Consider the following 22238-nt stretch of genomic DNA (forward strand, 5'->3'; position numbering starts at 1 on the left):
ATACCCTTAAAGGGGTACTCTGGCCCTAAGACATCTTATCGTGGGGGTCCTGTCGCTGGGGACCCCCGCAATCTCTCATGCAGACACCAACCTGTGGCAGCAATGTTCACTCCGTGTCTGAAGGGTCACAACTACGGGCCCCAATGTTACATACTGCGCTCTGGCGGTTAGCGCCGGCCATGAGCGCAGTAGCCCTGTGTCACCGGTCACCAGCGGGGCCGGGATTCGCATTGCGGGACGTCACTTACCCACGTCCACTCCTGCTTCATCTCAGCGTCGGCGCGTGCATCCCCGTCTTTTAGGGTTTTGCGCGCACCAGAGCTTTGAAATTTAAAGGGCCAGTGTGCCCATAATTAGTAAGTGCACTTAAACACTACATTATAAATGAAAAGCATAAAGTTCAAAGAAAGAGAAAACAGAGGGAGCACTCACGATACCGGGTTTGATGAAAGTGCAGGAAAGCCTTTATTCAGGTGCAGCAGACATAAAACGGCTGGACTCCAGGACACCCCGCAACACGGGTGCAAATCCCTGCACCTCCCACATATCCCTGCCGGATCTTCAGTGCTCATTGCCTAAGAGAAAGCGTTCCCATTACCTGTTTTGCCTACCAGACTTCCTTGCTACATTTTTTGACTATGAACCTTTGCCGCCTGCCTTGAACTTCTGCTACGTTGACTACGCCTCTTTCTCATCCTCCTGTACCTTGCATTGCCCAGTACCTGTGTGGTTGAGCCATGTCGGGGGTAGCGACCTGGGTGCCGCCTGCCGCAGCAAATCCATCCTGCCTGTGAAGACCAGCAGCACCTTAGACTCGGCTCCTCTATATGGTCCGAGTTATCTGCCACACAGGTAGAGGATCCACTACCTGCTCCATGACATCCGCATCCAGGTACGTGACACCGGAGTTTCGTAATATTACGACCCCGCGGAGCATGATGTCACAAGGGTGTGGGGTTGTGAAGTTACGAAACTCCGCCTTCGTAGTCGTGACCCTTCAGACACGGAGCAAACATTGCTCTGTGCAGCTGCCACAGGTGGGTGTCTGCATGAGAGATTGCGGGGTTCCCCAGCGACGGGACCCCCGCGATCAGACATCTTATCCCCTATCCTTTGTATAGGGGATGAGATGTCTTAGGGCCGGAGTACCCCTTTAAGCTTTATTTGTGATTGTCCGATTACCAAAGTACCTGGATTAAAAATTCCTACCAGTTCAAAAAATTTTATTTGCTGTAAAAAACTTAACCATATGAATGTAAAACACATACAGTAGTGTAACCTTTTCATCACAGTCATATTGCAAATATATTCTTCTGATAAAAATGGTCAATCTGCAACATTCGTACGGGAAGCATAGCTATGGATAAATGTTGACTAGACACAAACATTAGTGATGATGACATTGGCCAGAATGTATTTCCCATGAAACCTCCCATGGGATATTAACATTTATGGGTTGGGAAATCAGTGGGAAAAAGATAAGGTGACCAATGTTATTCCTGTAACACAGGAATAGCATTTTCTAAAACTGGCCAAGAGATATTATGAAAACTAACATAGGTGTTAAAATATAACAAAAATACACTTTTTACATAAATCAGATCCTGCCAATAAGCAAAAAATAGAAATCTGGAGAACTGTGAGGAAAGAAAACAAGTCACTCTGTATTTTGTTAATATATATGATTACAGTGTATACAGGGTTTTTGTGTTTTACAGTTAAATGTAAAATGTATTATGGTGTTTTCACATGCACATTTAGTAGGACCACTTTATTCAAGTGTTTAAAAAAACACCCAAAAAGAAACATAAAATGTCTATGTAGACCTTATCATGGCTAGCAGAATTAAAACAGCGAAATAGCAGCAGCATTTTAGCCTGCTTCTCCCAAAATAAATAACAAACTGTGTGAAACCAGCCAAAATTGGACTTTGACCTGTTCAGGACCGAATACGCATGCATACGTCTTGGGACCCTGGTACTTAAGGACGCAGGACATATGCATACATTCTGAGTCATTCCGGTCTCCGCCGCTCGCCGGGCAGAGATCGGAACGGCATGCCTGCTGAAATCGTTCAGCAGGCATGCCGTGCAAATGCCGAGGGGGGTCCCGGGACCCCCACATGTCGGTGATCGGCGCAGATCGCAAGCGAATTCACGCCAGTGATCTGCACCGATTCCGGTCATTCGGGTCAATTGTGACCCGATGACCCGGTAATAAATGGTGATCGCCTGCTGTTGCTGGGGACAGGTGACAATACTGTCACCTCCCCAGCAATGGCGCTATTGGCCGGCGATCGTCCGGCCAATAGCAGTGCGGCAGAGGAGGGGTTAACGGCTTCTTCTCCCTGCTCTGTGCGCTTACTGAGTTCAGTCAGCAGGCAGAGCGGGAAGATAAGGACCGGGTTCCCCCCTCGGAGCATTGGAGACCCTCAGGAAGGAGAGGGCCCCATTAGATCAGGGTGAGCTTTTTCCAGGGACAGGTAGGGAATCAAAACAAAAGTAAAAGTGAAAAAACAGTAAAAAAAAAAAAAAAAAAAGTAAACCCCCCCTGACCCCCTAATAGGTCTCCAAGGGTCCACTGCCACCTGATCAGTGTGACCCCGGGCCCTATTAGAGGTTTAGGGTGCTGCCAGTGCCACCCATTTTTTTTTTTTGGCCGCAGCTTTTTTTTTTTCCCGTAAGTTTACACCAAGCACCACACACTACATACTTCCCTGCCCCCCCCCCGCACAAACACCCTCCCACCACCACCGCCTCACCCCCGCCACCGTAGAAAAAAGGCGATGGCCCACTGGGCATTTTCGGCAGCGGAGGCTTACGCCTTTTTAGCCTCCGACTCCGAATCTGCCAGTGAGGACGAGGAAGATCCTACTTTTTTGTGTTCTTCCTCGTCCTCCTCATCATCTAGCAGTGATGATGAGTCCCCTATGAGGCGGCGGAGACGCCACCAGACGAGGCCACGCACCCCCCATGAGAGTGACCCAGTGGCCGACACTATTACGAGTGGCAATGCCACTCGTAATAGGAGTCCGGCCCCCCAGACAAGTGCACCGGAGCCCCCTTCCAGTGACCCTGTCTGGATCCCCCCAGAGGGTTATCAGCCACGGATTCCTGAGTTTGTTGGCGACTCAGGAATCAGGATTGACCATGCTGGATTCACTGATCTCTCAGATCAAGTCCTCAAGCCATATAACACCATGCAGAAAACACGGGCATGGTACAAAAAAGTTGCGGTCTACATGGTACAGGTTGCCATGTACAACGCTTTTGTACTATCCCAGTATGCTGGCAACACAGGGACATTCCTCCAGTACCAAGAAGAAGTCCTAAGGTTCCTGATCTTTGCTGACCGGGAAAGATCAGGCCGGACTTCCCAAGAGTTATAGGCGCCAGGATCGTCCCATGCCAACACTTTCCAGGTGTGATCCCCCCTCCACTGGAAAGAAGGGACCAACCCAGAAAAAATGCAGAGTGTGGTTCAGGAAGGGGATTCGGAAGGACACCACATATCAATGTGAAAGTTGCCCAGATAATCCGGGCCTCTGCATAAACTGCTTCAGGGAGTATCACACTTCCATGGAGCCCTAAATTTTCCCTTTTTATGTTAATTTTCCATAATTTGACCAATGTACCAAGTCCAGAGTACATTCCAAATTTTTAACCCCATAAATCTCTATATTGCCCCAAAAACCGAAAAAAAAAAAAAAAAAAACTGATAAGACCTCTGGGGGTATTTTTTTCAAAAATGGGTCATAGGTCACTGAGTCACTATCATCTGGGACTTTTAGGTTAGGGATGGCCACAAACATCACATTTCCATAATGACGACTCAGAGCATAGGGTTTGGGGCGGTCATATTTTTTTTTAGCTTTGGCTATGCTCTGGGTCATCATTCTGGGAATACATCCTTTTTTATTATAATTTTCTGGCCCACTATACCCCATATTACGGGCCTCTGTACCCCACCTGTATACGCCAGTTACGGCCCTATGTCGGGGGGCTCAGTGCTCCCCCATTAATGCTCCTTGAGGGGGGTCCCACATCCTGGCTCCATATGAAGCTAAAGGCCCCTGACTGCCCTCCCACTCCAGCAAGACCTGCTCTGCATCCGCCGAGCCATTGTCATAAAAAAATAAGATATGTCCTTACTCCAAAGAAATGTATTTACAAATTGTGGGGGGTCTTTTCTGCTATTAACCTTTGTAAAAATGTTAAATTTTGGGAAAACTCACATTTTAGTGAAAAAAAAAATTTTTTTTTTTACATATGCAAAAGTCATGAAACCCCTGTGGGGTATTAAGGCTTACTTCACCCCTTGTTACATTCCTCAAGGGGTCTAGTTTCCAAAATGGTATGCCATGTGTGTTTTTTTTTTTTTTGCTGTCCTGGCACCATAGGGGCTTCCTAAATGCGACATGTCCCCCCATTTCAGCAAAGTTTGCAAACGTGACTCCTTCTCTTCTGAGCATTGTAGCGCCCCTGCAGTACACTTCAGGTCCACTTATGGGGTACTTCCATACTCAGAAGAGATGGGGTTACAAATTTTGGGGGGTCTTTTCTGCTTTTAACCCTTGCAAACATGTGAAATTTGGGGGGGGAAACCCACATTTTAGTGGAAAAAAAAATGTTTACATATGTAAAAGTCGTGAAACCCCTGTGGGGTATTTAGGCTCACTTTATTCCTTGTTACGTTCCTCAAGGGGTCTAGTTTCCAAAATGGTATGCCATGTGTTTTTTTTTTTTTGCTGTCCTGGCACCATAGGGGCTTCCTAAATGCGACATGCCCCCCGAGCAAAATTTGCTCTCAAAAAGCCAAATATGACTCCTTCTCTTCTGAGCATTGTAGTTCGCCCGTAGTGCACTTCAAGTCAACTTATGGGGTGCCTCCATACTCAGAAGAGATGGGGTTACACATTTTGGGGGTATTTTCTGCTATTAACCCTTGCAAAAATGTGAAATTTGGGGGGAAACACACATTTTAGTGAACAAAAAAATTTTTTTTTACATATGCAAAAGTCGTGAAACCCCTGTGGGGTATTAAGGCTCACTTTATTCCTTGTTACATTCCCCAAGGGGTCTAGTTTCCAAAATGGTATGCCATGTGGTTATTTTTTTGCTGTTCTGGCACCATAGGGGCTTCCTAAATGCGACATGCCCCCGAGCAAAATTTGCTCTCAAAAAGCCAAATATGACTCCTTCTCTTCTGAGCATTGTAGTTTGCCCGTAGTGCACTTCAGGTCAACTTATGGGTTACCTCCATACTCAGAAGAGATGGGGTTACAAATTTTGGGGGGTATTATCTGCTATTAACCCTTGCAAAAATTTTAAATTTGGGGGGAAACACACATTTTAGTGAAAAAAAATATTTTTTTTTTACATATGCAAAAGTCGTGAAACCCCTGTGGGGTATTAAGGCTCACTTTATTCCTTGTTACGTTCCTCAAGGGGTCTAGTTTCCAAAATGGTATGCCATGTGGGGGGGGGGTTGCTGTTCTGGCACCATAGGGGCTTCCTAAATGCAACATGCCCCCAAAAACCATTTCAGAAAAACGTACTCTCCAAAATCCCCTTGTCGCTCCTTCTCTTCTGAGACCTCTACTGCACCCGCCGAACAATTTACATAGACATATGAGGTATGTCCTTACTCGAGAGAAATTGGGCTACAAATATAAGTATACATTTTCTCCTTTTACCCCTTGTAAAAATTCAAAAATTGGGTTTACAAGAACATGCGAGTTTAAAAAATGAAGATTGTGAATTTTTTCCTTCACTTTGCTGCTATTCCTGTGAAATACCTAAAGGGTTAAAATGCTGACTGAATGTCATTTTGAATTCTTTGGGGGGTGCAGTTTTTATAATGGGGTCATTTGTGGGGTATTTCTAATATGAAGACCCTTCAAATCCACTTCTAACCTGAACTGGTCCCTGAAAAATAGTGAGTTTGAAAATTTTGTGAAAAATTGGAAAATTGCTGCTGAACTTTGAAGCCCTCTGGTGTCTTCCAAAATTAAAAACTCGTCAATTTTATGATTCAAACATAAAGTAGACATATTGTGAATAAAAGAAATATTTTTGGGAAATATCCATTTTTCTTACAAGCAGAGAGCTTCAAAGTTAGAAAAATGCTAAATTTTCTCATTTTTCATCAAATTTTGGGATTTTTCACCAAGAAAGGATGCAAGTTACCACACATTTTTAACACTATGTTAAAGTAGAATATGTCACGAAAAAACTATCTCGGAATCAGAATGATAACTAAAAGCATCCCAGAGTTATTAATGTTTAAAATGACAGTGGTCTGATGTTCAAAAAATGGCCGGGTCCTAAGGTGTAAAATGTCTGGGTCCTTAAGGGGTTAAAGTGGTACATCGGGATAGTACACAGTCTTCTACGCCCCCTCCCATAGACATAGTGTTTTTACCTGTGTTTCATTCATTCACAAAAACCCGGGGCACAAAATCCCCTTATAATCCCTTCCCTTAAAGGAGAACTCTGGGATACTCCGGGGATAAGTTTCAGATTGCAGGGGTCCGACCGCTGGGGCCACCTGCGATCTCCCGTACGGGGATAGAGGATAAGTTTCATATCCTGGAGTTCTCCTTTAAAACTTAACTTTTAATTATACAGTAAAGATTTTAAATATATCATGGTGACAAACAACAAGTGTGTTAAAAGATTATACTGACCCTATGCACTAGTACATATTTTTACACAGGATAGCTTTCCCTTTTATGGGTATATATGTAGATCACTAAGGAGTCTACAGGGTGGGCCATTTATATGGATACACCTTAATAAAATGGGAATGGTTGGTGATATTAACTTCCTGTTTGTGGCACATTAGTATATATGAGGGGGGGGGGGGGGGACTTTTCAACATGGGTGGTGACCATAGCGGCCATTTTGAATTCGGCCATTTTGAATCCAACTTTTGTTTTTTCAATAGGAAGAGGGTCATGTGACACATCAAACTTATTGGGAATTTCACAAGAAAAACAAAGATGTGCTTGGTTTTAACGTAACTTTATTCTTTCATGAGTAATTTACAAGTTTCTGACCACTTATAAAATGTGTTCAATGTTCTGCCCATTGTGTTGGGTTTTCAATGCAACCCTCTTCTCCCACTCTTCTCACACTGATAGCAACACTGCAGGAGAAACGCTAGCACAGGCTTCCAGTATCCGTAGTTTCAGGTGCTGCCCATCTCGTATGTTCACAGCATAGACAATTGCCTTCAGATGACCCCAAAGATAAAAGTCTAAGGGGGTCAGATCGGGAGACCTTGGGGGCCATTCAACTGGCCCACAATGACCAATCCACTTTCCAGGAAACTGTTCATCTAGGAATGCTTGGACCTGACACTCATAATGTGGTAGTGCACCATCTTGCTGGAAAAACTCAGGGAACGTGCCAGCTTCAGTGAGTAAAGAGGGAAACACATCAAGTGGATTGGTCATCGTTGGACAGTTGAATGGCCCCCAAGGTCTCCCCATCTGACCCCCTTGGACTTTTATCTTTGGGGTCATCTGAAGGCAATTGTCAATGCTGTGAACACCGCAGGAGAAATGCTAGCACAGGCTTCCAGTATCCGTAGTTTCAGGTGCTGCCCATCTCGTATCTTCACAGCATTGACAATTGCCTTCAGATGACCCCAAAGATAAAAGTCCAAGGGGGTCAGATGGGTAGACCTTGGGGGCCATTCAACTGGCCCACAAGGACCAATCCACTTGATGTGTTTCCCTCTTTACTCACTGAAACTGGCACGTTCCCTGAGTTTTTCCAGCAAGATGGTGCACTACCACATTATGAGTGTCAGGTCCGAGCATTCCTAGATGAACAGTTTCCTGGAAAGTGGATTGGTCATTGTGGGCCAGTTGAATGGCCCCCAAGGTCTCCCGATCTGACCCCCTTAGACTGAAGGCAATTGTCTATGCTGTGAAGATACGAGATAGGCAGCACCTGAAACTACGGATACTGGAAGCCTGTGCTAGCGTTTCTCCTGCAGTGTTGCAATCAGTGTGAGAAGAGTGGGAGAAGAGGGTTGCATTGACAATCCAACACAATGGGCAGCACATTGAACACATTTTATAAGTGGTCAGAAACTTGTAAATAACTCATGAAAGAATAAAGTTAAATTAAAACCAAGCACATCATTGTTTTTCTTGTGAAATTCCCAATAAGTTTGGTGTGTCACATGACCCTCTTCCTATTGAAAAAACAAAAGTTGGATTCAAAATGGCCGACTTCAAAATGGCCACCATGGTCACCACCCATCTTAAAAAGTTTCCCCCCTCACATATACTAATGTGCCACACATTATGTGCCACACAGGAAGTTAATATCACCAACCATTCCCATTTTATTAAGGTATATCCATATAAATGGCCCACCCTGTACAGTACTCCTACTGCAAAAAAGGCATAGGGACAGTGTCTTAAAACCATTATTTTGCCTCCATCTACATGTTTCATGTGTCATCAGGGGCATCATGAGGCAAACATCCTCCAAAATTGACTTCAAGTGGTATTTATAGATTTACCCTCTGTCATCATCACCATGCGTCCACCTATAATAACAATCCCAATTATCGTTCCCACTATGGCCAATAGACACACACCTACCAAAATCGATGTATAATATGCTCACATCCTGAGTACTCCTATCAGCATTCACTTACCATTCTGATCTGACAGCCTAATGTCATCCTCTTGTAACCTCCATCTTCAATAGAGCGCAGACACAGCGCTGCTGTCACTGCCGCACTGACTTGTATTCTATTCCGAAACCATCTGAGATTCAGCACATGCGCCGTGCACCAATAACCACTAAGACATAATGGGCCTCATTTACTAAGCTGAAACCGACCAGTTTTTGTCTGGTTATTTTGGCACAGAGTGTCTGTGACGTGTCTGTGCCAGTAGGTGCCAGTGTGCGACAATGTGCGTCAGGAAAATCCGACAAACCCGACATTGCACTGTGAAAAGCCGAAAAAGGGGCGTGGTCTGTTGTAAAAGGGGCTTGGTCAGCTCAAAAAGGGGCGTGGTTTCACAACCCGACCTATTTACCATTGTATTCACAAAAAATCCCGTGGATAAATGGCTGGAAATTTCAACCTAGAAAAAGCTGGTCAGAAAATTTTCACGACTTTTCCCCATGGTAAATAGAGAGGAATCCTGCAAGTCTGAGACAACATTTCCCACTAGTAAAAACCCGACACTCTTAGTGAATGAGGCCCAATGGGTTTATGCTTTGCGTATTATTTTATTATTGAAATAGCAGAGTTCATCAGCTCACCCCTGGAACGCCAAGTGTCCGTGCTAAGGCTAGGTTACCTGTCTGAAACGCGTCACTTTTATCCTGTTCTTGTTGGTGTCGGAATAAAGCTTTAAATCGCACGAGGTCTGTGCTGGATTCATTTTTTCTTCATTATTTTATTATTGTTATTATTTACTTCTCAACTTCCTGTGGAGCATACAGCAGCTGAAGGATAAGGATTTTTAAATAGAAGTAAATTACAAATCTGTTAAACTTTCTAGCACCGGTTATTTGAAAACATTTTTTACACCAGAGTACCCCTTTAAGCTGAAAAATGTTGTTTTGAATATATATGATGTGAAAAACTACTTAAAAATACTTAAAAACAACATCAAACATTCTTTACAGAATTTGTTTAAACAATAGGTCATTTTCTGATGACATTCCCTTTGATAACATGGAATTTGACAACCCAAACATCTAAATAAGATGTATTGCATTTCACTAACTTCAGGTGATGTCTTTTATTAACTATGACACATCACCAGTTGTGAATTCAAAGCAGTTTTATGGAGCATACTGTCCTAATTCAAGATACTCTGCCAAGTAAGCAAAATATATTTTGGGATCATGGCATTAAGTTGGTGAACAATGTTAGGTTTGGCAGACAGCACCTGTTGGATGCCCAGGCAGTGCTGTCACATTGTGAGCGGCCTTACTGTAAATATTCTGTCCAGTGGGAACTAGAGATTTCAGCAATGGCTGTAGACTGATTTATGAGAAGCCGTATAAAAATAGCTAGTAGGTCTACGGGTCTAAAAATGCAAAAACAACCAGTTCTAGTACAAAATGTGCCCCTGCGACTGAGATGCCAAAGCTCAGCAAGTTCCAATAGCATTAAATGACAAAGCTCCTGTGCTCAACAACTAACTTACTGAATGACCATACGGAGATGACTATGATTAGCAAATGTGACTTGATCCGAAGATATAAAGAGGATCAAGGGATTACTATAAACATTTTTGCAGGGTAGTTTTTGGAATGATCAAATAAGAACACAATAAGAGCTACTAAAAAATACATAAATAAATTAGTTAAAAAATAATAATAAAATGATACTTTATTTAAAATTGTCCTTGAATAAACTACATGTCATTACTCAACTAAAACAAAATAAGGGAACAGAGTTAAATTAGCAGAAATGTGTGCAACAAACTTGCCATGTCTGAACATATAAGGTCTCATCCACATAGCTGTACTAATGCTGTGTTTTGATCACAGATGAAGAGGCTAGTAGGTACAGTAAGTACACTGGATGTCTGTATGCCCTCGATTTCATACAGACACGCATTTTTTTCTGTTGGACTCAAAAACTAGATGGAAAAGTATGAAGCATAGTGCATTGCATGTTGTTGGTATGCAGCTTTTCAGAAAATAGCTTTCTACACTTGGTACTTGATGGCGTCTATAAATCGCACTACAGGACATTATGGCTCCATAGTTCAGCTAAAGATTCTGTTCCCTGCCACAAAGGCTCTGTTCACTTGAACTACCCTGTGCAGACGGCCTATGGGGCTGTATTTCACAGCCCAACCCCTCCATTTCCTAGATCGGTGATTGTTTAACCCCTTAAGGACGGAGGGTTTTTCAGTTTTTGCATTTTCGTTTTTTCCTCATCACCTTCTAAAAATAATAACACTTTCAATTTTGCACCTAAAAATCCATATGATGGCTTATTTTTCTGCACCACCAATTCTACTTTGTAATGACATCAGTCATTTTACCCCAAAATCTATGGCAAAATGAAAAAAAAAATCATTGTGCGACAAAATTGAAGAAAAAACGCTTCTGTTTCTCCGCAGTACATTTTTCGGTAAAAATGACACCTTATCTTTATTCTGTAGGTTGATACAGTTAAAATGATACCCTACTTATATAGGTTTGATTTTGTCATACTTCTGAAAAAATTATCATAACTACATGCAGGAAAATTGCTACATTTAAAATTGTCCTATTCTAACCCCGATAACTTTTTTATTTCTCCATGTACGAGGCTAATTTTTTGCGCCGTGATCTAAAGTTTTTATCGGTACCATTTTTGTTTTGATCTGACTTTTTGATAGTTTATTTTTTATTTTTTTATGGTATTAAAAAATGACCAAAAAACGCAATTTTGGAATTCGGATTTTTTTTTTGAGCGTACGCCATTGACCGTGCGGTTTAATTAATGATTTATTTTTATAGTTCGGACATTTACGCACGCGGCGATACAACATATGTTTATTTACACAGTTTTTTTTATTGGGAAAAGGGGGGTGATTCTAACTTTTATTAGGGAAGGGATTAAATGATCTTTATTAAAAAAAAAATCACTTTTTTTTTTGCCCATAGGGAACTATAACATGCAGTACATTGATTCAATACACTGATCAGTGCCATTGCATTCAATGGCAGTGATCAGTGTTATCGACGGTTGATTGCTCAAGCATGGATTTCAGGCTTGGAGCAATCAATCGCCGATTGGACGCGCAGGAGGCAGGTAAGGCACCCTTCTGCTGCATCCTAGCTGATCGGGACATCGTGATTTTACCGCAATGGTCCCGATCAGCCCGACTGAGCTGCCGGGAAGCTTTTACTTTCACTTTAGACACAGCGATCAACTTTGATCGTCGCATCTAAAGAGTTAATGCCAGACATCAGCCCGATCAGCGATGTCCAGCATTAGCCACGGGTCCTGGTTGCTTATATCAACCGGGACCCACCGGGTATAATGCGCGCTCACCTGCTGAGCATGTGTCATACCTCAGGAGACACTTATGGACGTTCATAAACGTCCATATGCGTTAAGGGGTTAACAAACCGGATGAACGTATTAACATAGTTTGTAAGGCTGAAGAAAACCATAAGTCCATCCGGTTTAGCCTATGACCCAGAGAAAGGCAATATAACCCCATTGTGGATTTTAGAAGAATCTGGAATAGAATGTTGACACTAATGCAACTGAAAACTGTCTTCAGTCCATTTTTTCTTAGTTGTTTAGAGAAAACAGAATTTACCATTTTAAATTCCATATATTATATTACAATATCAAAAATCTAATTCAAGGAGCATTTCGGTAGCATTGCAGGATGATATGTTTCCTTATTGATACAGAATGGATGAAGCAGTTGAAAATGTGTATACTTGATCTTATGGACTCGATAAGGAAAAGTCATATTACAATAAAGAGCATCTAAAACCGTTCTTGTAGCATCGATATTAGGTGTGGTCCTATCTACATAAACAGAATACAATTTATAACATATTTATATGATGCTGCCAATTCATGGAATTATAGAGACATTTAAGAGGTTATTGAGAGGGTAAAGCATTATATAAGTCACTGGTATGAACCAACTTTTTTTTTTTTTTTTTTTTTGCTACATAGTAAATCTAAATCTGGACTAAGATAGTAAAATACTATTTTACAACACTTAGGGGGAGATTTATCAAAACCTGTCCAGAAGGAAAGTTGCTGAGTTGCCCATAGCAACCAACCAGATCACTGTTTTAATTTTTTTTAAAGGCCTCTGAAAAATGAAAGAAGTGATCTGATTGGTTGCTATGGGCAACTCAGCAACTTTTCCTCTGGACAGGTAGTTTCAACTACCTCTGTCCATATAAGGAACTGTCCAGAGCAGGAGAGGTTTGCTATGGGGATTTGCTCCTATTCTGGACAGTTTCTGACATGAACAGAGGTGTCAGCAGAGAGCACTGTGGTCAGACAGAAAAGAAATTCAAAAAGAAAAGAACTTCCTGTGGAGCATACAGCAAATGATAAGTACTGGAAGGATTAAGATTTTTAAATAGAAGTAATTTACAAATCTGTTTAACTTTCTGGCACCAGTTGATTTAAAAAAAAAAAAAATCCACTGGAGTACCACTTTAATAATAGCAAAAGGTTACCCAATGGGTCATGTGCTCTTTACGATCATACGTATAACTTCTGACCAGAAGTAATTTTTCTTTAGGCTATTCTTCACCATCAAAGAATGAATACAGTTAAGAGGCATGTCAAAATTAGACAGTGACGTCTTTTCATCATTGTCTGAATGACCACAACACTTTAAATGTTCTTCTCAGTAAATCTATAGACCTCATATATAAAATTAGTCAACTAATATAGCTGACCAGCAGTTTCTTTACTTATGGGAACTAAAAGTTGCTTCTATAAGCAGATGCTTTTTTACATGTTTGCTTTTGATATTTAAATGGTAACTCTCATTAACACTAATTTTTGCTATTGCACTCCTTATGGTAAATAAAAAAGATTTCTAATATACTTTGGTTAAAAAAAAAAGGAAGTTTTCTATGTTTTATTTATGCTTAAAAAAGCTCAAGAGCACATTTCCCCCATCTCATACATAGACTTAGGACCGAGGCCCAAACACAGGAAGTGGAGCCTGGAGTGCTAAGGGGGGGGGGGGGGGGTTGTCCAACCTACAGCATATAGCAGTTAAGTGTGAGAGGAGCTAAGATTGGATGAGGCTGGACACCCCCCCCCCCCCCCCCTCAGCACTCCAGGCTGCACTTTCTGTGTTTGGACCTGGGTCCTAAGTCTGTGTATACGATGGGGGAAAATGTGCTCTTGAGCTTTTTTAAGCACAAATAAAACATAGAAAACTTCATTTTTTTAAAACAAAGTATATTAGAAATATTTTTTATTTACCATAAGGAGTGCAATAGCAAAACATTTTTTAATGAGAGTTGCCCTTTAATGTATCCAATGCATATATTGGCAACCTAATTTCAGGAAGCTACTTACAGTGGTTGATAATAAGATGCTTGTATGTGTCTTTCTGTCAGCAGAGGGTACAGTGCGTGACTGTGCAGAAGGTGAATACATGAGGCAGGTTGGTGTGAGCAGCTAATGACTAATAAGAAGAATGTGGTCTTGGGAGAACCAGAGAATGGGAGTATTAGTAACTCTCAGTACTCCATTAAAACAGGGACCACAAGACCCCCAGTAGTGGAAACTCCAGCGATCAGACACTTAGCATATATTCTGTAGATAGCTAATAAGTGCATGGGTCATGGGAAGCAGTAAATATCCCACTGCATGCCCTGCAGGACATGTGAATTGACCATCAGTTATGTGTCCATTATGTTGATGTGTATTTATGGTTAAGTCAAAACAGAGGCAGAAAGCGTGAATACAGATCAATGATTACTTTATTAATGCACACCGAGTATAAAACTACAACAGTAGAGGCCAAAGGCCAATACAGCGACAAACATATAAAATTACATACTGGACACACAATAAAAGACTGCACAGAATTGACACTACCTCAGAAAAGAGAGCCCAAAATAGGGAACAGGTAAATAGTATGAGAATCACTCAGGTGAGTAAAAAAACAGGGCGCTCCAACCTGAGCGTACAGCCGGGCCGCGAAGTAACGATGCGCCCACACAAACACAGCAGCCAATGAAGACCTCCTAGCAATGTAAACAAACCAGCATGTGGACCCGTGCCCGTCCTATCGCGATCCCAAGCCGTGCAACCGGAAGGGATGCACCTGCCTTTGACACGAGGGAGGGGCACGCTCCACATGCCTGTGTGGACCAATAAGGAACAATGTAAACAATATACACGTGGAGCGCCGTTGGCAACCACGCCCAACTAAGCAACGCGCTAGAAAAATCCAGCGCATGTGCCCGAGAAATGCAGCAGACACAGCGCTTCACTGAAATAACTGGAGAGAGCAGCCTGGTAAGTAATATATACTTGTGGTGCGTGACAGACAGCGCACCACAATTGAAAAGGCTACGAGGAAACTACGATGGTGACCTTGGTGATAAAGAATACAAACAAAATAATACAATTCATAATAGTGTTAAATAATAACCTGTCATAAAAAGCATATGTCAGCAACAACATATAATGCCAGCAATATGCCATGTACAAAATTTCATACAGGTCAGTGAATAAATAATTAATAATACTTGGAAAAATGTAATAAATAAATTGGAAAGTGAAATAAATAAAAAAAGAGATTAGTGAGTAAAGACCAAAACATAAGCTGGTGGAGTGGCCAATTCCACCAGAACACAAATTAAAAAACAAATGATGCTGTGAAGTGAAGGTGCAGTGAAGTGAGCATGCATGTGAACAGGTGCCACAAAGTGAGACAAGGATGAACAGTGGGGCCTATTGATATATACCAACGTGATCCGTGATATTGGATGAATAAATAAGGTGAATTAATGCTGACCTAACTATAAATATAAAATCAATTCATAGACACATAAATTAAAACAATTAATCAAACAGAACAATACATATTATCATGAAACCAATAAAGTGCCTAATGTATACATAGTGCCACCAAATCTAAGTGTAAACAATTAATTATTTATATTCCCAGGAACCAGGGAACTCCCAGAGGTAAAAATACCAATCTTGACATAAAAGGTGTTTATGATGTTTATGTAACCTCACGCCTCGTAACAATCTCCCTCCAGAAGGGATGCCTAAAAAAAGAGGCAAATTACAACAATACTAAAATTACAGAGGAGTCACATTGGTCATGATGAAAGTGACCACTACAATATAGTAAAGTATACATCCCAATTTTAATTTGACGGAAAAAATGTCCCATGGAACTCCAATTCTGGTTATTTAGGTGAGGGAAATCTTCAGAGTACACAGTATCCTCTTGGACCGAACTATATAAAACATGAAGAAAAGGTAAGCATTAAAACCATATATAAAAACATTAAAATAAAAACCACACGCTGAATTAAAGCGAATAGAGAACACTACAGAAAGGGCACGTAACTATCGGTCTCGTTCAGATCTTGGGCCAATTACCTCGTCGTGGACCTTCACCCACATGATCAATCCCTCTAAACCGAAGTAGTGAACTGTTGCAATTATGCATCAGTTTGAAATGTCATGGAATACTTTTTAGAAGTGTCACATCGGTCTCTTCTCTGGCCAAATCAATATCTCTCACATGTTCGCGAACCCGTCTTTTGAACTCCCGTTATGTCATGCCCACATACATGAGGTTGCACGGACAGGTAGCAATATAAACTACTCCTTTGGTCCCACAATTTATAGAGTGACGGATATCAAAAGTACGACTTTTTTTGGAATCTTGAAATGATATCACTTTCTCCATATTTGGGCACGCTATACATTTGCCACATGATGTACTGGCGTTTCTCGGGCCCCTGCTGCCAAAGATGAAACCCGTAGTATTTGGCGAATAGAAGCTGTGCACAAGCGTTTCTTTCAGATTCCTTGACCGACGGTACGTAATACTGGGAGTGGAAGCCAGTGATTTTGATAATACATCATCGGTAAGTAGAATAGATCAATGCTGGTTCAATATATCCCTTACTACATTGCTCTTGGAGGTGTACTCCATTATGCACCTAATCTGAGCATCATTAGAGCTTACCTTGCATTTCTGCAGAAGGTCAGTTCTATTGCTGTTCTTCGCTCTATTGTAAGCCCGGCGGATACATCGTCCACTATATCCACGCTCCTTAAATCGCGTCTTAAGGTCCTCCGCTTGTTTTTCAAAGTCACCTTCCGTTGAGCATAGTCTCCTATCCCTTAGGAACTGACCCACCGGGATGTTTCGCGTAAGATGCTGGGGATGGGCTGAGGATGCATGGAGAAGTGTATTGGCTGCCGTGGTCTTCCGATACAAATCCGTTTGTAGGTATCCACCTTGGTCTTTATAGATCCAGATATCTAAAAAATCAACGGAGGAATCACTGGCCTTATACGTCAAGTGTATGTTACAATTGTTACAGTTCAAGAACCTCATAAACCCCTCAAGTTCAATATGGGTCCACTGCCAAATGATTAGGATATCATCTATGTAACGTCCCCACCACAAAACTCTTTCGAGAAGTGGTGGGGCGTCCATAGAAAATAAAGTCCTTTCCCAAGCGCCCATAAAAAGGTTGGCATATGAGGGCGCACAAGCCTCCCCCATAGCCGTTCCTTGGCGCATCAGGTAATACGCTCCTTTGAAGACGAAAAAGTTAAGTGATAAGATGAAAGCCAACAATTCATATAAAAAGGCACACCAATCAGGGTTCATGTCACTGGAATCTAGAAAATATTTGACAGCAGCCAAACCGTCTTCATGTTTAATTGACATATATAATGATTCCACATCACAAGTCACCATAAGCATCCCCATTTCTAATTGGATACCTTCTATTTTTGTTATGACATCATTTGAGTCCTTGATGTATAAGGGCAATAATTCAACAAACGGTTGGAGAAAAAAGTCAACCAACTTACAAACAGACTCAGTGAGTGAGTTGGATCCCGATACGATTGGTCTTCCAGGAGGCGTAGTCTCATTCTTATGTATTTTCGGCAATAGGTAGATGGTTGAGATAGTTGGCGTTGGTGTCAGGAGGCCCTCCATTTGCTTCTGGGAAAGTATCCCCTTCGCTCGTGCAGCTTCCAAAATTATTATTAATTCGTTCCTGTAGGACAACAAGGGATTGAAGGTTAACCTTTGGTAGCAGGTGGAGTCACGAAGTTGTCGGTACATTTCTTTCTCATACATTGGAATGGGCCAAATGACAACATTTCCGCCCTTATCGGACGGCTTTATGACTACATCATTCCGGTCTCTTAGTTCACATAATGCACATCTTTGTTTGTATGTCAGATTATCTCTCTCTCGTCAACAATCAATTTGACGTAGATCTCTGATAACCGTTTTTACAAACAAATCGATTGCAGGGAACATATTCAATGGTGGAAACCGTACACTTTTTGGTAGCAGAAAGTCTGGATACCTGCCTGTAGGCTGTTGCTCTTGTTCCGCAATCAAAGATTCCAGAGCCTGTAGTGCCTCCCTTTCAGATGGCGTATCCAAAGTATGTGAAGAAGAGTCAGTCTGTATACGTTTCGTGTGCAGTTTCTTGAGGGCCAGTTTGCGGGCAAAAAGGTGGAGATTTTTTACTGTGGAGAATAAGTTGAAGTTAGCTACAGGGCAAAAAGATAACCCCAATTCCAATACCTGCTGTTGCATAGGAGTTAAAGGGACATCGGACAAGTTAATTACCTTTTTTGTAGTTTTGTTCGAATTACGACTTGTCTGTTGACGAGTAAACCGTCTCTCGAATGTCCTGTTGTTAGAATCGTTTCTCCGACGTCCACCTCTGTTCCTATTCCTGCCATTTCCATTAAATGAAGTAATGGAAGATTCTCCAACTGATGATATAAAGGACATTGACGTAGAGCGTGCCAACGGCTGTTGCATATGTCTCCATCTATACACCCGATTGGTCTGGTAATCCATTAGATCTCTATGGAATTTTTTGCTTTTATTGGTCTCCAATTTTTCTTCCCATTCCTTAAGCCAAGACTCTAGTTCAGAATTCAAACCATTTACTTCATTGCTGGGTAATTCTGTGTATTTATGGTGTTTGGCTTTTTTGCACTGTATTATATTCTTTTTATATAGTCATACTGTTTTATTCAGTTTTGCACTTGTATTGGCTGAGAGTAAGGGGAGCCCATTCACTTGTATACAAATCCCAAAAAAATCACCATTTGTGGTCACTAGTTCCCCATTTGGAATTACAGTTAATGGATTAGGCCAGGTTCACACTTAGGAGATTGCGAGTGCTGACTGCACAGACATCATTATTTTTCCTTATTTTTGATTCCAGCCTTACTCTTCATTCACTGGTCTTGAAGTGTTATACATTCACTTCCATAGGCCCATGGCTTAACATTGTGAACATTCTAGGTATCTGCTCTAGCCTCTTTCTCTTCAGAGAGAGGGGGTAATTTAGTTGGAGACTATCTTAGACTGACGAAGGATTAGGAGCATCCAATCTGCCTCCTTCCAGAGTTAAAAATCAAAGCCTGGTATCACTTGGGCTCATCAGCTCTTGTGGAGTAATGCATGCAAACCAGTGAGCATCATCCTAGTCTATAATCCTGAGAAAGAGAGAAAGGAGGAGGTTAGGGAGACATCGGAAGAAATTGTGCGGAGTTGCCTGAAACCTGAAAGTTATTCTAGGACCTTTAGGGCTTTGCGCTGGTGCTAGAGTCTTTGTGGCTCCCAAGTCACAGATTACCCAAAGGACCTGCACTCTGAATTGAGCAATGCAGCTCAACTTAGTGAAAATGACTTGTATTGGAAATCTGGTCAGGGCCAATCAGTGAGTGTGTTGACCTCTTTGGAAAGGTCAGCAAACTAGAGCTTTGTCAAGGGGTAGAGTGGAAGGTAAGGCAGTACTAGGATCCCTGTTTCCTGCCTCACTTCCTCAAGGGACATCTCCTCAATCCAGCCATTTCCTGGAATACTGGGGGAATAAATAAAAACTGTCTAAAACTGTCTGATTTTCCCGTAGCAACCAATCAAAGCTCAGATTCATTTTAACAGAGCTTGTTAAGAAATGTAAGCTCAGCTGTGATTGGTTGCTATGGGAAAATCAGACAGTTTTGGTCTCAGACACTTTTGTATTCATTCTCCCTCTGTGTTACAAGAGACTGTGCCTCCATTCCACCTCAATGCAAGTTTTTGGGAGGGGGCATGGTGGCCCGATACTCCGTCCCCTGCACCACCCAGCATCAGCCACAGAGCGATCCTCACTCTGTGCAGCTGAAAATGGGGGTGCTGCAGGAGAGATCGTGGGGTCCCCAGCGGCAGGATCCCTGCGATTTAACATCTTATCTCCTGTCCTTTTGATAAGGGATAAGATGTTTAGCACCGGAGTACCCCTTTAGCTGTATGTATTATGGTATGATAAATATGTTTATATTTTTGCAAATCTTTTCCATATGTTCTGTGCATTAGGACTATTTATTTGTGGCTAGTTTGGCCCTTACATGTTTGGATTTTCAAGTAGAAAGTAGAATACTATGCTATACTTTCTCTACATCCTTGTTTGGCTCCTCATCTGCACAGCTAACACCCTACATTCCATACAGGTAAGCCCTGTGTAATTTACATCTACAACCCCATCCATGCAGCCCCTCCTACAGTGTGTCAGAAGTGAGGGATTACACTGTGATGCCCTCATGCTATGTTACAAAAGCTACAGTGACCAGGTGAGGAACTACTGGTCCCATCCTCACCACATCTGTATGCCCTGATGTTAAGCCCACATGTGGTCTCTGGACTGTCACAATCAAACACAGAAAAAAGAGCCACTGAGTAAAGACTGGCAAACATTTCGGGAGAGATTTATCAAACCCTGTGCAAAGGAAAAGTTGTCCAGTTGCCCATAGCAACCAATCAGATTGCTTCTTTCAATTTTAACAAGGCCTCTGCAAAATGAAAGAAGTGATCTGATTGGTTGCTATGGGCAACTGGGCAACTTTTCCTCTGCACAGGTTTTGATAAATCTCCCCCTTCATCTCTGCAACTGGATATGATACAATTGTATACCTTTCTTTTCCTAATAATAAGCAGAAAAATGCATGATGCATTTATTAACTGCAGCCTTATAATCTTGTAATGACTATCTAGAGGGGCCCATAATGTAATTATATCTCTGTTGATTAAAAGGGTTGTACTGCCGTTTAATAAAAAAAAATAAAAAAAAATTAAAAACACTCACAATGGTAGAAAACAATAAAAGAAGTCATACTTGACTTACCAATTGCCTACCTCGTTTATTCCAATGCTACCTGGTTCTCACAGTCCCTGTAAATTCTGATCCTTCTACCTGCAATAATTCTTAGAATAAAAGACCAATTAGTCCCACATATTGTATACACTTATAAACGGTGGTTTTCTTGTGAAAGTTACTATTGTAGCCAGTCATACAACAAAATGACTGTGCATGAATCCAGCTTAAGAAGAATTTTATACGATTGTTACATGGAGGAAACATTTAAACATTTTGGTTACAACCAACAAGACCAACACAGTTAAATTACAATAGATGGCTTTCTTTTTTATGTTATTTATATTAAAAATAGATTTCAGGGGTTTTATAAGAATAGTTAGGTACACCCTGGCGAGAGAGTACAGATGTTAAAATGGGGCTGTATTATGGTGTATTATGGAGAAAGAATTATATGGTGTCTGGAGCTGTTTTTTAAGATGAGAGATATCCACATATATTTTCCATTTTACCAAAGTTATTGGAAAGTAAGCGTATATGAATATTGCATTTTTATATCCACTCTTGACATGTAACATTTCATTCTCATCCTAATTGTCCTTTACACACAGCTGCTTCTAGTTTATGTCTCAGATAGTTTTCAGCCAGTGAAACTGGTTTTCTTAAAAGGAGTTTTCTGAAAGTCTATTCCACACAGAGATGCAGGAAATACATAATACATACTTTACAAGGACAATTGTCTGAACACCGTGTCCCTGAGGAATGTAGATCAACAGCTTGAAAATATGCAGGGGGCCCATGCAACATTGTAATGTATCTTTACCAGCACAAATGCTCAAGGAAGGGCCCAAGAATGATAACAATTGCTGTAATCACATGTTCAGTACCAAGCACAACACAAGGGTTATGAAGTAAGCAGGAAAGCAGTTGTTGCCATCACATTGTTTTCAAATATGCAACTTCAAGAGAAGTAATAGTGCTTTTCCATCTCACAGGGTCTAATGTGGTTACAATAAATGTGGTTTTCTATTTCAGGCTTAGGAATACATGGCTGTTTACAGAACAAAATGTATGCAAAGATACTCATCTGTTTATTATTTAATGCAACCAACTAAGGCAGAAAGGTGTTTGACTCTGTATAGAAGTTAGAAAAGAATGCAGGATAAACGTCCGGCCTACCCTCCACCCTCTCAATACTCGGCAAAAAATAATATCAATTATAAATGAGAAGTGCCATTTAAACATTACCGTTATTGATTCCTGTTAAAAATCACCCAAACAAAAAGTGATCCCTTATACCTAAATTACAAGTAAATATTACAAAGAGATTTCTCCACTAAGTAATAATGTCCAGCTGTTTGTACCAGTATGTTT

General features: G+C 41.4%; 1 protein-coding gene across 1 annotated transcript; it reads right to left on the reverse strand.

Annotated features, from left to right (window-relative positions):
• Window positions 1-14495: 14495 nt before the first annotated feature.
• LOC130367430 (uncharacterized) lies at window positions 14496-18511 on the reverse strand. Its single transcript, XM_056569849.1, has 5 exons — window positions 18370-18511; window positions 18075-18240; window positions 17566-17756; window positions 16706-17004; window positions 14496-15965 (listed from the first exon to the last, which is right to left on the reverse strand). The coding sequence occupies exons 1-5, from the start codon at window positions 18509-18511 to the stop codon at window positions 15936-15938; spliced, it is 828 nt and encodes a 275-aa protein (XP_056425824.1). The 3' UTR covers window positions 14496-15935.
• Window positions 18512-22238: the final 3727 nt, after the last annotated feature.

The sequence above is a fragment of the Hyla sarda genome, chromosome 4, assembly GCF_029499605.1.
Source record: "Hyla sarda isolate aHylSar1 chromosome 4, aHylSar1.hap1, whole genome shotgun sequence".
In the NCBI taxonomy this organism is placed as follows: Eukaryota; Metazoa; Chordata; class Amphibia; order Anura; family Hylidae; genus Hyla; species Hyla sarda.